Here is a 15,657-nt window from a genome sequence, read left to right as displayed (position 1 = left end):
TAGTTGAATGGTGGGTGGGTGGGTAGGTGAGTGGGTAGAGTGGGTGGGTGGGTGGGTCGGAGGGTGGAAGCCCCACTTTTGGTTTATGCTCTATTTCTCCTTTCTTGGAAAGGTGAGATTGACTGAAATGTTGATTGGCTTATAAAACTCACAATAATGCTTATTCTGCCAATAATTTTCTCTCTCAAAAATATAAAAAGCAAAAAGGCATTCAGATTTGGCAAAAGCTCTTTGAATTTGAGACCCTTGTAACAGGGTATATTCTTATGATTATAAATATCAACTAATGTTATAATTCTGTATTCACACACACCTTCATTGTGTCAGCTGCTCATTGAAATATACATAGTACTTCTTGAGTAAACATGGCAAATGAAAGGAAGAGTTAAAAGTTTCTTCAAGGCATTTTTTAAAAAAAAAAAACACAGATGACGCATAGCCCATTTCTATATAGGGCATTATTCCAAGACACACAGATTTTAAAAAGCAAACATTTGTTTTGTATGTTCATATGTGTGTGTGAGCCCCTGAGTGTCTGCGCAACACATGCATGCAGTGCCCGTGGAAGCCAGAAGAGGGCATCGGATCCCCTAGACTGGAGTTACAGATGGAGTTACAGACTGGAGTTACAAATCAGGTCCTCTGCTAGAGCAGCAAGTGCTCTTAACCACTGAGCCATCTCCCCAGGCCCAGAGCCACAGAACTTTAATGGTTCTAGAAGCCATTCAGTCAAGCTTCTCAGGACTCTGCCTTTCCGAAGCAGAAAGGAACGCTGGTGGGAATCAAAGCCTGTACCCGAGTCCACAAAAATAGGTCATTTGGAGGTTGAATTAGCGCAGTAGGTTTTTTTCCTAGCATGGGAACCAAGCGGACAGTAGTCATGAGTGGCAGAGCCAAGAGTGGGACCTGATCTTTCAAAGTGTGAGGATTCCATCTAGCACATCTGGTCCAAAATTACATCTGGCACACAATTACTTCAGGAGTATGACTTAGAACATACAAGCACATGGCCCTGTGCACATAGTCAGGACTCCTCCCAGTCTGGGTCTTGCAGAGGAGGAAACCTCTGCAAATGAGTGTCCCGAAGCAGCACTGCCCAGTAGAACAACCTGACGTGGTGGAGATGCCCCCTGCACCATTCAGCAGCCTCGCTGCCAGTCACGTGTGGCTTTGGACACCAGAATGTGAAGGATGTCACCTAGAAGCTAAATTTTTCACTTGATTATTTGAAATTTAAACAACTATGCATGACTTGTGACCAGACTCTGCAGGTCCAGCCAATATTTATTTCTTTCTTTCAGAGTATTTGTATTACTTTTAATTGCACGATACAAAACATGTCCCTATACAGGGTGACCCTCCCAAACCCCCAAACATTTTGAGTTCTGACACAATGTCACAAGTGGAAAGTTCACACCTGCCCTCGTGTGACAAGCTATAGTCAAAACATAGCACCCTAAATACAGTGTATAAGGTCACCTTCGTTTTACACAACGTCAGTGTTTATGAAACAGAAGGACTTTTGTCTTGAGACTTGAGTCTGCCTCTAAGAGATCTCACTGGATTTATGTATAAATCTCCAAAACTGAAAAAAAAATCTGAAATCAGTAACACTAGTGGTCCTAGCCTTTCAGATAGAGAAACTCAACTCATGCAGACATATACTATGTGTGCATAGAGACATAAAATTTATATGTACACACATAATTGCATGACATGCATATATGTGTATATATTTGATCTCGGGGTGTAGGTTATTGGTGGAGCACTTGCCTAGCTTGGGCAAGAGCCTGGTTCAGTCCCCAGTACTGCAGAAGACACAGTGGTAGAGTCCTTAGCTGGTCATGAGAAAGTGAGAGAAGTCCTGAGCTTGGTCCCCATTACTGCTATACCTCCTTAAAAAAAATAAGAAAGCCCAACAAAAGACACATACATGTATGTGTGTATTCGTGTATTGAATACACACATGCATGTATGCACATATATAGTTGACATCTACAGAGTTGTACATGAGAAATTATAAAGAGAGGTTGGGTCCCTCTAACTTCCCAAGTTGAGTTCAGAGAGTTTGGGTACCTCTAACTTCCCAAGTTGAGTTCAGCTCCGCAACATCATGTTCTCATAGACATGGTTTCCATCTCCGGCATCTGGCTGCAAGGGCTGATTTATGGCTGTACCTTGTCCTACTTCCCCTAGCTGCTTCCCTCTGGAGGGGATCCTGCTCTACCAGGATGCTGGCCGGGCACAGTCTGCATTCTCTCTAGACTGTCTGTGGCCTTGAGTTTTGAGTTCTATATGCAGCAGACAGGACTTCACTGCTCTGGTTTCCCTGTGCACTCTAGAACCCTGTTTGTCCACCGAGGAATAACCCCTCCCTTTTGTTCTTCCTCCCCAGCCGGCGGCGGACGTGGTGAGTGATCGACATTTACCTTACCGCATGCACTGCTCCAGCTCTAAGGTGCACCCCTCCCCCCAACCCCGGTCTGGAAGGATGAGGTCAAGCATGGTGCTGCCTGCCAGTTGGTAGAACTTGGACCCAGGCTTCCTTCACTCAGACTCACAGCATACCCTTGCCTCTATGACTCATCAGCTGTGCTGAACTTCACCGCTGGGAGGCCCTTTCATTGTCAATAACTTTCTAATGGCATACATCACCATTCACCTCACTATCTGATTTTTTAAAAATTATCTTTCCCCCCTCCTCCCCTCTCTCTCTGTCTCATCTTCTCTCTCCCATCCTCTCTTCGTCTCTCTTCCCACTCCACCTCTCCCTTTCTCTTCCCCCTCTCTGTCATGTAGTCTCTGTAGTTCAGTGATTAAGAGGCAGAGGGCAGAAGGAAAATAGGATCAGATAACAAGTGAGCAAGACGTGCGGTGGAGATAACGCCGAGACTTCCCTAGCTCAGGCTTAATGTTGATTGCCAACCTGGCTCGGTATCTTTTAGTCTCATTTTAATGCCAAGGCTTAGTGCATGATATATTTGTATAACCCCATTATCAGCCTGATATAAATACACAAATATATACATACACGTGAATGTATGTATACATATGTATATATGCATATATATCCCCTTATATAAATTCACCAGCCTTTACCCTCTGCCAATTCATTCCTTCAACATGGATTTATTGAAAGCCTCCTGTAATCTAGTCTCCTATTTTCTGCTGGGGACAGAGTTGACAGCAGACAAGATTCCCAACCTCACACATTTCCATTCTCAAGGGGAGTCCAGATAAAAAACAAATAAAAGAATTCAGAATCTGAGATAAAGCACAGGCTTCACTGCAGCTAAATCATGTCCGGGGGATGGGTATGCTTTGGACCAGTGTTCCTCTCTGAAGCAGTGAACTTGAAGTCAGGACTAAAGGAGCCACAGTTTTCTAAGTGCAGGGCCGGGGAATTCAAATACCAACTCCTTAGAACAAGGCAGACCTAGACATCCCTGGGAAGCAGCAGAGCCCACTAACCCTGTGGCTCAGTGATGGGGAGGACCAGCACGTTAAACAAATGGAGGCGGAGCCTAGAGGCTACAGCAGGCTGGTTGTTGCCGGCTAATATATGGGATGGACTAAAAGTCCGCTCTGAAGGAAAATCAGTTTGCAGAAAATAGATGGACTTGCGATGCACGATGTTAAATGAGGTCACATAATCTCAGAAAATCATGTTCTCCCTCATAGCCTGTCATACGTGGGGGTACTGTATGACATGCAGAAAGAACAAGAAATGGCAAATAGGCGGTGAGAAGGACCGGATGCAGGTAAAGACACGGTTATGGAAGAGGATATAAAGCTAGTTGCTTTTTTAGTTTGAACTGTGTTGTGGATTTTTTAGGTTCTCTTGTGCATAAGTGGATACAAACAGAATCAACAGTAAAAGTGTAAAATCCAATGTGAAGCTCTCGGCTTCAGAGCGGCTAGTCTAACATATAGAAGCTCACTGGGATGTATAGACTTCGGGTGTATAGCTAATCTGTTTATTATAAGGAAGTTTCAAATAAACAGTTTAAATTATTGACAGGGCCAGAGGATGAGTTGGTAGGGTAGTGGGTGTGTAGGCAGAGATGTCACCTGCTTTGTGGTGGCAGAAGCCATCAGAGTGTGCTCTCCAGAGTCCTTGGGGCTCCTGGAAGCAGTCTGTTGGCTTCAAGGCTAGACTTTGAATTAGCCCTTAAGTAATTTTTTTTTAACCTAGAAAAAGAGAAGTTTTTCTGTGCTTTCAGAGGGTGCTGTTAACCTTTACTTCTCTGTACCTCTAAATTATTCCGGCATCATTGCTGGGTTTTGTACCCTGTACAAAACAACCCAAACACAAAGCTAGAAGCACCAAATTCACACTTAGTTAGCATTCACCTTTTAATTGTAAAATTAACATCACTTCGATTTTGAAAAACATGCTCATCCCAGTAATTGGAGTCAGAGGCTAATACATTTTGTCCCATCTCCCCCGAGATGGATTAGTTTGGCTTTCAACATGTGCTATAACTGGTCCTGGAATCAATTCCTTTTGTCTGTGAAGCTCTGGAGTTCAGGATGACCTTGAACTTCTGATCCTCCTGGCCCTACCACCCAGGTGTGGGATTACAGGCATAAGCTGTTGTATCTGTGTGATAGGGTGCTGGGTCTCAAGCCCAGGGCTATATACTTGTCAGGTGACACCATACTGACTAAGCTACACCCTAGACTTTTATCCTCCAGGGTTTTTAAAAATTATAGAAGGAGTTTCCATAGTTATTTTCTTTAAAATCCTTTCTACCTTGTTTTTATTTTCTCATTAAGTGAAAACAGTTTGTGGTTTCCCATGATTGAAGTGCAGACACAAGAGTCTATGCCTCTGAGCCAGCTCCTGGAGGGTAAAGGATATTGCCAAAAAGGTTCTACTGTTTAGAAGGAACTGGAAATGAACTTACAGATTTTATCCCTAATCGTGCTGACTTTAGACTGTTTTCTTTCATGTTCATCTCAGGAGAGCAGAGCCAGCTTTTAGAACAGCGATTTTAATGATTCAGGATGTAAAGATTTAATATTTTATATGTTTTAATATTTGGGTTATTAATTATTTAATGTTTAAATATTTGAATAGTTAGCATTTAAATGATTTTGTTTTCCATGTATTGCTTTTAGGCAAGCGTTCTACATGATAAGAGGCATTTTGTATGTGTGTGTGTGTATGTGTGTATCTTTCAGAAAAACCTGAGTGCCCGGTGCATCCAACTGAGTTGGTGTTTGTCCTGGACCAGTCCCGGGACGTCACGGAGCAGGACTTTGAACGGATGAAGGGGATGATGGTTTCCCTAGTTAGGGATGTCAAGGTCAGGGAGACCAGCTGCCCTGTGGGTGCACGTGTTGCCATCCTCTCCTATAATTCCTACGCCAGGCACGTCATCCGCTTCTCAGACACCTACAGGAAGGACCAGCTGCTCAGGGAAATTGAAGCTCTTCCTTACGAGAGATCCTCTGACAGCAGGGATATTGGCAAAGCCATGAGGTTCATCTCCAGGAATGTCTTCAAGCGAACCCTGCCAGGGGCTCATGTGAGGAAAATCGCCACGTTTTTCAGCAGCGGTCAGTCGGCCGATGCCCAGTCCATCACCACGGCTGCCATGGAGTTCAGTGCCCTGGACATTGTGCCAGTGGTGATTGCATTCGGCAACGTGCCCTCCATCAAGCGTGCCTTTTCGGTAAGCATTGCATAAAACGCTGTTCATGGACTTCACCGATATCCAGAAACCTCCTGTGGAAGTGTATGGCTACATTGTTTTGCCTTCAGAACAAAGTCTACTTTCTTACAGAAGCCAGGTCTACCTACCCAGGGGTGGCACCACTCCCTGTGGGATGGAGCCTTCCACATCAGCCATTAATCAAGACAATACCTCACACACTCACCAACAGGCCAGTCTTACGCGGCAATTTTTCAAATGCAGTTCGTACTTCTCAGATAACTCTAGCTTGGGTCAAGTTGACATAAAACTAGCTAACATGCCGGCTCCCCCCAACCCTCTCTGTGCATTCTAAAGAATGAAAACTTTTTCATTTCTTTCTCCTGTGCCATCTTACGGGGTTCTGTGGCGCCTGTGAAGGAAAAGCAGTCCAGAACCATCCAGAGAGCGCCTGCACTGTCATCCGCACGCAGCCAGCTGTGCTCTCAGCCGTGCGGCTGAGGTGTTGCATTTCTCAGGAAAATAAGCAATAAGAGAAAACAAACACAGAAACTTTCATTTTTAAACCACCAGCTCACGCTCAGTTTAGGGAAGTTTTCTGCCACTACAGTCACTGTCATGATAAGCAGTAGGATCAGTGGTTCCAAAACCACATCTTCCAGACTTTCTGATGAGTTTTGCTGGGGTGTTGGGGCCATGCAGGTTACCTGTGGGCCCTCCCTAATAGAACAATTGATCAGCATCTTTGAGGACGACCTGCGTTTAGCTTTCTATCATCGGGCAGATGCATGACTAAATGTGAGCATCCATTGTTCAGCAGGCCGGGGCCAGAAATGTGCGAGTTGTTACATTGTAGATACACAGAACATAAAGCCAGTTAGCAGATGGCGGTGTTCCCTGGACAATACCCTGAGAAACGTCACTCTCAATTAAGATCCACGGCTAGGACTCTGAAGTGGCTGGAGCGTGGAAGCTGGTTCTTGTTGGGAAAGAGCAGACCTGGCGCTGAAGCCTTCTGGTCCCCACTCCTACCCTGGGCTCACTTTTGTCTGTAAAGCGATGAGGCTGGCTACATGGTTTCTAAATTTCCTTCTGGCTTATTCTGATTTGTCCTTGCAGCCCACTCCTACCCCAGATGGCTGGCCCCTACTCCCTGAGCTGACACCACATGGCTTGGTGTCTAGTCATTGTTTACTGACAGCACTTTCCCCTGAGAACCCATTTGCACAGCCCGCAAGCAAGCGAGGCTGACTTTACTGAAGATAGCAAGAGGAAGCAGAGTATTGCATTCCACTACGCGAGGTCCCCGTTCACGGCATGACAGCTCCTGTCCCCTTCACTGTCCAACCTCCATGCCCACCCCCGTATGACACATCATGCTTGCTTTTGTTGTTTTCTGTTTCTTTGTCTTTCTCTGGGACACTCTGAACCTTTCTCCATGGATTTGTGGCTAACAGTGTAGCCCAAGTCTCCAGTTCTCACAAGATCTCAGTCTTCCACTCCATCTCAGGAAGAATATCAAGGCAAAGTCCTGGATAGCCAAAGAGGCATCTGGTGAGCACCGGTTCCTCCATCTATGGTGCACAGGACAGAAAATGGGCAGAAACAGCTAAACCTTGGGAAGAGTCCCTTCTTCCTCTCTTCTCCTTCCTCCCCTTCCTCAGCCCACACATGGAATATGCCCCCAGTCCCACGTCTCTGCAGACTCTTGTCTCTAGAACAGCCCAGCAGCCCCCAGGACTCCAGTTCTCGGCTCCTGTCTGGTTCATGTCCTGCGCTGGTCCAGGTGGCTCTGCTCAGAGAAATGGTGTAACCCTGAGTAACCAGGACCTCCGTGGCCGCACCTCCACGCATTAAAGGTGGGAGTGAGACTTGCCAAAGAGAGAGGAGAGCTATTAAGAGTCTAAGAATGATTCGCTAAGAACATCATCTGACCCATCTCAGTCACAGGATGGGGCCACTATAATTTTCCTTCATCTACTAATCGTCTCACAGTTGACAGGCAAGTCCGTGGTCAGTTGGAGCATCCTTATCCATGCTCTCTGAGCTGGCCCTGGCTCAGTCTTCAGGCACTCATCACTGTTCAGGTGGAGCAAAGGTGTGGTTCACTTGAGACACTGTAGCTGTCTCTCAAAAGCACCAACGGTGTGGTATAGGGCCACGCGTGCCGGGGCACTAGTCAAGACTGTGCCCTCGCGCTCCCTAGGGGGGCTGCTAACAGTACTGCTGCCACGAAAGGATTGAGATTGTTCGGGGAGGAGACCCATCTGGGCCTGGGCCTGAGCATCTCTGCTTCAGTGCCTAGTTCACCAGAAAGGGAAAACAATGGCATCGCTAATTTTGGTTGTCAACTTGAGTACATCGTAAAGAGCATCTCTCAGCTTCTTGGTTCTCTGGGACTTGGGGTGAGGCCAGGGGAGGCGGGGTGGGAATGGGAGTTTCATTCTTTTCCATAATGAACTTGAGTGTAGACTGCCTCCTTTGATCAGCTGATCATTTCTCTGCGCTTCAGTCCCTCTAGATGAAGAATGGAGATGGGGCTATGCCCTGGCTCGCTGGGTGATGGATACGAAATGTTTTGTGCTCCTGGCTGAGCCACAAGGCACCCATTGTGTGCCAGTAACTGCTTCGTAATGGTGAGCTCTCCTGTTTGGCAGCTCAAAGGGAGAGGCTAAAACCAGCTGGGCCACCTCCCAGCAGCCTCGTGGGGTTGCCCTCCCCTGACCTCAGCTCTTGAGCCGCGCTGGAAGGTTCCTACAAGCCCAACCCGCTCAGCAATTCTTTCCCTTGCTTCTGCTTCTTCTAGATTGATGACACTGGCACATTCCAAGTCGTCGTGGTTCCCTCCGGGACTGACGCAGCGCCAGCGCTAGAGCAACTCCAGCGGTGTACTTTCTGCTATGGTGAGACCCACGGGGACAAGCGAATTTGATCAGGCCTGCTGAGTGTGTTGAGTGTGTTGAGCTTCAGCAAAAGCAGCTGAAGCTCCGCCAGAGGGAGATGCAGGGCCCGGGGCAGGCCTCGTCGGGCTTGGGGTGCACACTGCATCTTCCACAGATGCAACCTCTCAGTTCAGCCCGCAGGGCCCCCACAATGGATCCCAGGACAAGGGTTACTCTCCTGCCCCCTCTACTTGAGCACAGCTTCCAGGAAACAGCCATAATTTAAAACAATAGCAACAGCAAAACATTAGTCTGTCCCCTTGCCAAGTTTTTCGTGCTATTGAGTATTTTATATGTGTTTTCTAAATCTCAAGTGTTCACAACTCCCAAGAAAGGGCTTTAGGGCAGCCTGGCAGTTTCCTTTCTGGGTGGTAATTTGGTTTTCAGTGCCATAGGCATGGAAGACAGAAAGTCCTACATCCTCACCCAGGAGTCTTCATAGACTCCCCGAGTTAGGCATCAGAGAGGTGTGGAGTACCGGTCGTGGTGTTTTATCCGGCCTGTCGGTCTAGCTGGAAACAGTCTCCCCCACTCCTCCATTTGATGCTCCAGTCACCATGTGGAAACCATGGAGTTCCAGGTGGTTGTGACAGCAGGCCATCCCCACTGTGCTGCTATAGGCTGGGCACTGTTCTAAGGACGCTGCATGATGCCAGCTACGATGGCAACAGTTGTGACTTAAGCTATTGGGTTTCTTATGTTCCAAGCATGGTTTTAATTGGTTCGCATAAATTGCGTCTCTCTAGGCTCGCAACCACACTGAAATGCTTTAACTATTATTAGTGCCACTGTACAGGTGGGAGAAATCAAACGGAGGGATGCGATATTTTTCTCAGGGCCACACACGCAGATCAAGTCCAGGAAAGCTGGCCCTGAAGGACCTTTCATTTTTGCAGACAGCAAGCCTCACTCTGTTCCCTGAAACTCTCCCTTTGGACCTGGAGGGGATGTCTGAAGCCTTCTCCGTGTGTGTCAGTGGGATGCTGGGGTTTGCTGTGTAGATGAACTTACACAGAGAGTGGAATTCTGCGACGAGGGGGACAGTGTCCAGGTTCCTTCTCTGTCTCCCTCTGCAGCCCTGGAATCAAACTCTCTGCTCACATAGCCAGTTCCGTGGATTGCACTGGGATTTTTGGGTCTTGTCGCCCACCCCCACCCCACACCGCTGAAGCACTAAGATTCATCTGCCCTATCCATTCTTCATTGCACCCCTGAACAAGTCAGTTCCAGCTGTGTGCTGATGTGCCGCACAGTCAGTAACTGCACACGTGTGACTGGGGAGAGATTTTGGCTCTGTGCCTTGGCTTAAACCCTTGTTTTGTCTCCTACGCATATAATGGAAGATATCTGGCCATCATTTCCTGCAATTAAAAACCCCACAAAGCAGAGAAAATGGGCAGCCTGCTGTCCCTAATTTTAGAAACTGCTCTGCACACAGGTGACGATTCTGTCATCTGACCATTATGCAGAGTCATAAAATTTCACTAAACTTCAGGAAGGGACATAGGCAAAGCTAACTTTATTGAGTCCATGAGCAAGCATGAAATTAGGACGATTGTTACACCCACAGAATCTTCATGTTAGTCACTAAGTTTTCCACTTAATAGCTGATGCTTGTGGTCCATGCTGGTATCTAAGTTCCATCTGCATGCTTGCTATCCCATTTGTCCATTGCCCCTGTGGATTTTCAAGAATGTGTTTCCCCCTCAGACATCACATTTACTGTCAGCCTTGCAAGGGTGTCTGGGTCAGCCTGATCCCAGTCAGGTATAGCTACCTCCTCAGTTGCGCAGAGGAACTGTGCTCAACTGTGGCTTGGCCAAGGTGATGCCATGTTTGTCGTGTGATAAGAACCTAGGTATCCCAGCTCTCAGGTGAAGGGGTCATCCAGCAACTGAAACCATCTAACAATAAAACGCTGACTTGTGCAGCCTACACGGTAGCTCAGCAGGTAAAGGTGCTTGTCCCCAATCGTGACAGCTTGCGTTCAATCCCCAGAAGCCAGGTGGAAGGAGGGGGCTGACCCCTGAAGGTCGTCCTCCGCCTCCACACATGTGCTGTCCTAGATACACACATGTGTACACAAATAAGTAAATGTTGACAAGAAACTGCCATAGACTCCATATACGGAAACTTCTAGAAATACGGTGCATCCTTCGTAATGACTTCTCTCCTGCTTCAGCTGGTTCTATGAAAATAGATTAAGTGACTTCTAGAATTCTCCCACTTCCCATTTATCATATTCCTCTGAGCATTCTTTGTGGTCACATTCAATAAAACCAACTCTCTGCTTTTCTCCTGCTATGCATGCATAATGAGAGAGGTGTATGTATAAACATGGCTTCACTTTATGGAAGAACTTTTTTAGAAGGGGCATGAAGTTGTGAACTCTTACTTAAATTGAAATAAGAGATCCATTGCTTTTTAAAGCTTAATTTTCAAAGCAGAGGAGTTTTTCACAGCTAGTGTAGTGATTAAGACCCTTGGCTTAGCCTGCATACTGTCAACAGCTAAGGATCTTACAGTATGTTCTAGAATATAGGAGATGAATTGCTCACTTAAAACTTTATAGACGGAATACAACTTAAAAAATTGGTGGTATGGAACAGAGTCAGGGCTCCTGGGTTGGTATCAGATCTGGACCTTTTGGTGGTAAATGCTTACTCTTGGTGTTAAAGACAATTATTTTATGCACTAAGACTATGTAGTTCCTAGATGCTCAAATAGCCAGGGTGGAATCTTCCCACTTTTTGTCCGTATCTGTTTAGTAACTCTAAACGACTTGGTTTGCAGACCCATGCAAGCCGGATGCTGCTTGTGACCAAGGCAAACCACCCCCGGCACAGTCCTACCTGGATGCTGCCATCATGCTGGACGGCTCCCGGCACGTGGGGAGCGCAGAATTCGAAGACTTGAGAGACTTCCTGGAAGCACTGCTAGATCACTTCGAGGTCACTCCCGAGCCAGAGACATCTGTCACTGGAGACAGGGTGGCCCTACTGAGCCATGCTCCCCCCAACTTCCTACCCCACAGCCAGAGGAGTCCAGTTAGAAGTGAGTTCAACCTAACCACCTACAGCAGCAAGCGCCTCATGAAGAGGCACGTGGAGCAAGCAGTGCAGCAGCTGAACGGAGACACTTTCCTTGGCCACGCCCTCGGGTGGGCTCTGGACAATGTCTTTTTAAACACACCCAACCTGAGGAGAAACAAAGTCATATTTGTGATATCGGCTGGGGAAACGAGCCACCTGGACGGGGACACCTTAAAGAAAGAGTCCCTACGAGCCAAATGCCAGGGCTATGCCCTCTTTGTGTTTTCCTTGGGCCCTGACTGGAATGACAAGGAACTGGAGGACCTGGCCAGCCACCCTGTGGACCAGCACTTGATTCAGCTTGGCCGGATTCATAAACCTGACCATGGATATGGTGTGAAGTTTGTGAAGTCCTTTATAAACTCCGTCAGGCGTAAGTCATTCATTCAAAACTCTTCCTGTACATTAGCACTTGCTTAGTATCCTCCAGAAGGGCAATGACCTGGCGCATGCCCTTGGTTTGACACCTCTGGTTTGTCTTCAGGGGCACTGCAGGTCAGAGAGGGAAAAGTGTGACAATGGAGGGCGGGAGGGATGGCCCTGGTTTCTAAGCATTTAATTTTCTGGCTCATCTTTTTTATGCCGCCGGTTCCTATGGAGAAGCAATCAAAACAAGCAGCTGTCCACACATCTGTCTGCATGGAGAGGTGGAGTCTGGGAATGTGAAGTCACAGCCTGGATTCTGGCTCCAGAGCAGAACCCTTGTCACATGACACTAGCATGCTGCCCTTAGTGAGAGGTTTCCACAGTTAACACAGAGAAGCCAAAGAAAGAATGAAACAATTCTTGGCTTCGCTTTGGCAAGTTCCAGAGTCAGAGCTGGGAGTGGGTGCCATTTTGTCGGTTAGAACGAAGGGCGTGGCTTTGCACAACTATCTCCCAGCCTCATGGCCTCTTAGGATCCAGTGGTGAGAACTAGTGGCTCCCACAAGGAAACAAACGTGGGCATTCTGAAAAATACGCAATCCATTTTGGATGCAGCAGGATGGCTAAGGAGGAGCCATGGCCGGATACAAGACTGAAGGTGGAAACGCAATGGGCTGATGTCTCAGTGTTTTTGTCCCCACGAGTCCAGATAGAGAAAAGGGAAAACACAGGCTAAAGGATGATTGAGTCCCTGCCTGCTAGTTCCCAAACTTGTTGTATTAAACCGCGAAGTGGGTGAGTGCAGGTCAAGAGAGACTACTGATGAGGCTGATGTCACATCCTGTCCGGTGTGAATCCAGGATGAGAATGAACAGTCAGAGCTGGTTAGGGATGCGGGGTTCAGGCTCCACCCAGATGTTCTGAACCAGAATGTGCATCTTTTCCGAGCTCCCAGGAAATTCACATATATGAGATGGTTTCAGAGACACAGGTATGGGGAGAGTGAGACCCCAGAGTGAAGTTTATTTTGAAATGTTCTGGAACAGAAATTCCCAAAATGAGCTAAGGGCAAGGTGTCACCCTGAAGGGAGCCTTTTACAAGGGATGAGCAAAAGACCACTTGGTAAAAAGAAGTATATTTGATGGCCCATGGAGATTGGAAGACCTGGGAGCTCCTTCCTGGGATCCCTTAATCCTTCCTGATATTTCATGCTAATGGCCCAATCACATGACCAGATAAGGCAGCACCTCGCCCTGCCCTGGGGGAAAGGGCAGGTAGTTCTCCTGGGAACTACGGAAAGCACTCTCAAACTCTGGCTTCAATGTAGCTAGCTATTCTATTTCCAGAGCTTTCTAGACTTCTAGAAGGCACCACCTCTAAAAGACAGCTGCAGAACTGCAGGAAGCCACTTCCGCCACAGCCCCCATGGTCACACTCTTTCAGCACAACTGAATTACTGGCCACCAACTTTGAGGCACTATTCAGGTATCAGGCTTACGGAGTAGCATAGTCTGCTTCCCTTCTGAAGTTCTGGAAGCCGTGGGAGTGTTTGCTTCATTTGGCACATTGCCAGAAAGCAGACAGCAAAGCAGGGGCCACATCAGGGCAGTACATTTCCTTAGGGAAGCAGCTCAACAACTCTCTCCTTAGAATTCACAGGAGACATGAAAACCCAAAGCCAGACCTGGTGGGTGCAGTGCACACAGATAATTCTTGTTCTTGAGAGGTAGAGGCAGGAGGATTGTTGCAAGCCCAAGGCCAGGCCAAGCCACTCAGAAAGACCCTCCTCAAAAAACCACAACAAAACAAAATAAAAAATACCCTAAAGGTTAGGTACAGCACAGTATTGGGTCATATCACCACATACTGTCCTTCCTGTAATAGCAATTTTGAGGGCAGGCTCTGTTACAGCCCAGGACATGCCTGTTAGCTGGAAGACCCACGCAGCACCAGGAAGGGGTGTGAGTGAGGAGTGGAGGGAGGGAGAATGTGCCTGTGAGCCAGAGGACAGCCTCGGTTGTCTTCCTCAGGCAATGTCTACCATGATTTTTGAGACAGGGTTTCTCGGTGGCCTGGAACTTGTCAAGTAGGCTGGCTGGCTGGCTAGCCAGTGAGTCCTGAGGATCTAGCTACCTCTAAGGTTGCCTCTCCAGGGCCAGCGTTGTAAGTGCTCGACGCTGGGCCTGGCTTTTCCAGAAAGATATTTGTTTAATAAATCTTTTTTTTACTTCATGCCTTCAGGGCATGTATAACACATTTAAAAAAAATAGCTTTTGCATTTTTAAGTAGATTAAGGCATGCTTTAGTGTTATGAAAAATTAATACTCTTCCAAATGAAGTGAGGCGATGAATTAAACCCAAAGGCACTTAGTTTGCTGCTAACATAAAGGCCATAAAGGGACTACCCGGTTCCCTTTGCATTTTCACACTCCACAAAAACAAATAAAATACTCTAATTAGTTCCTATCAGAGACAAGAGAATTATTCGGACTGACTGGCTCACGCTATCTTTCATAACGGCTAAATGACTTTAGGAGCGACAGGCATCTCCGTGAAAAGCTGTTTGCCTTTGCCTATATGTTCACTAGAGACCTCTCTCTCCAAACTTAGCTTGGGTTTCCCTGAGACATTTCTCACGCCTGGTGACTCATCTTGATGGACGCTGGGAAATGAAGTGCTGCTGCAGGGGACAGACATGGTGACAGCCTTACCCGGGCCTGTTTTCTCTCTCTAGGTGGGATGAACAAGTACCCGCCTGTCAACTTCAAAGCCAAATGCAACAGACTCAGCCCTCCAGATTCGAAGCTACGCTCACACCAGTTTCAAAGGTACCGTGTGCTTGGTGTGGTTTCACAGGTGGATGTGTACCCCTCCTTAGTCTTTATTTTTATCCTCCTTTTCTCCCTCTCCCCTCGCCCATTCTAGCCAGACAGAAATCTGCTCTACATATTATGATTTAAGGGAGCAAGAGATGTTTTTTAAATCCATCAAGTTGATCTGGAAATAACAAAATAGTATTTTTATTATTTTAAATGACAAGTTTAATTATTGAAACAAAGCATTCAGTGGGACATCCCAGTGGCAATGAGCATGCCCAGTGGCCAGATCTTGGTTTTCCAAACAGCATTGTGCATTCAAAGGAACCAGGGTTTCTTGGTGCCTGAGACATGTCTAGGATCCGGTGAGGAAACTCCAATTCCAGCCTGAGACATTCCAGAGTTATTCCAGAAAGCAAGAACATAGTAAGAAAAAAACAAACTAAACTAACAGTGTCGTGTCAAAAGGTTAAGTGAGTTGGTTCGACATGATTCCCATGGGCCTAATCTTGGACAGCTGCAACTCCTGAAAGAATGAAGGCGATGGATTAGAATGCACTGAGTGGTTCAGTTAATGCATTGCTGTATGCATGGCATGTGCATGATCAAGGTGCGCGCGTGTGCGTGCGTGTGTGTGTGTGTGTGTGTGTGCGTGTGTGTGTGTCAGTCAGAAGACAACTTTGGGGAGCTGTTCTCTAGCATCCACTCTGGGATCCAGCAGTCTAACTTTAGGGAGCTGTTCTCTAGTGTTCACCATGGGGTCCAGCAGTCTAACTTTGG

General features: G+C 47.0%; 1 protein-coding gene across 1 annotated transcript in view; it reads left to right on the top strand.

The window, feature by feature from the left end:
* The window catches only part of LOC101995212 (collagen alpha-6(VI) chain), a 102,721-nt gene that overhangs the window by 75,550 nt on the left and 11,514 nt on the right, over nucleotides 1-15,657 (top strand). Inside the window, exons 32-36 of the mRNA XM_005368499.2 lie at nucleotides 1,815-1,822; nucleotides 5,188-5,681; nucleotides 8,467-8,563; nucleotides 11,396-12,067; nucleotides 14,796-14,889. Of these exons, the coding sequence (XP_005368556.1) occupies nucleotides 1,815-1,822; nucleotides 5,188-5,681; nucleotides 8,467-8,563; nucleotides 11,396-12,067; nucleotides 14,796-14,889 (1,365 nt within the window). The remainder of the gene's footprint in view (nucleotides 1-1,814; nucleotides 1,823-5,187; nucleotides 5,682-8,466; nucleotides 8,564-11,395; nucleotides 12,068-14,795; nucleotides 14,890-15,657) is intronic.

Source organism: Microtus ochrogaster, unplaced genomic scaffold (genome assembly GCF_000317375.1).
Source record: "Microtus ochrogaster isolate Prairie Vole_2 unplaced genomic scaffold, MicOch1.0 UNK33, whole genome shotgun sequence".
NCBI classification, from domain to species: Eukaryota; Metazoa; Chordata; class Mammalia; order Rodentia; family Cricetidae; genus Microtus; species Microtus ochrogaster.
Note: the sequence above shows the minus strand (reverse complement) of the source record. Positions and strands in the feature narration are given on the sequence as shown.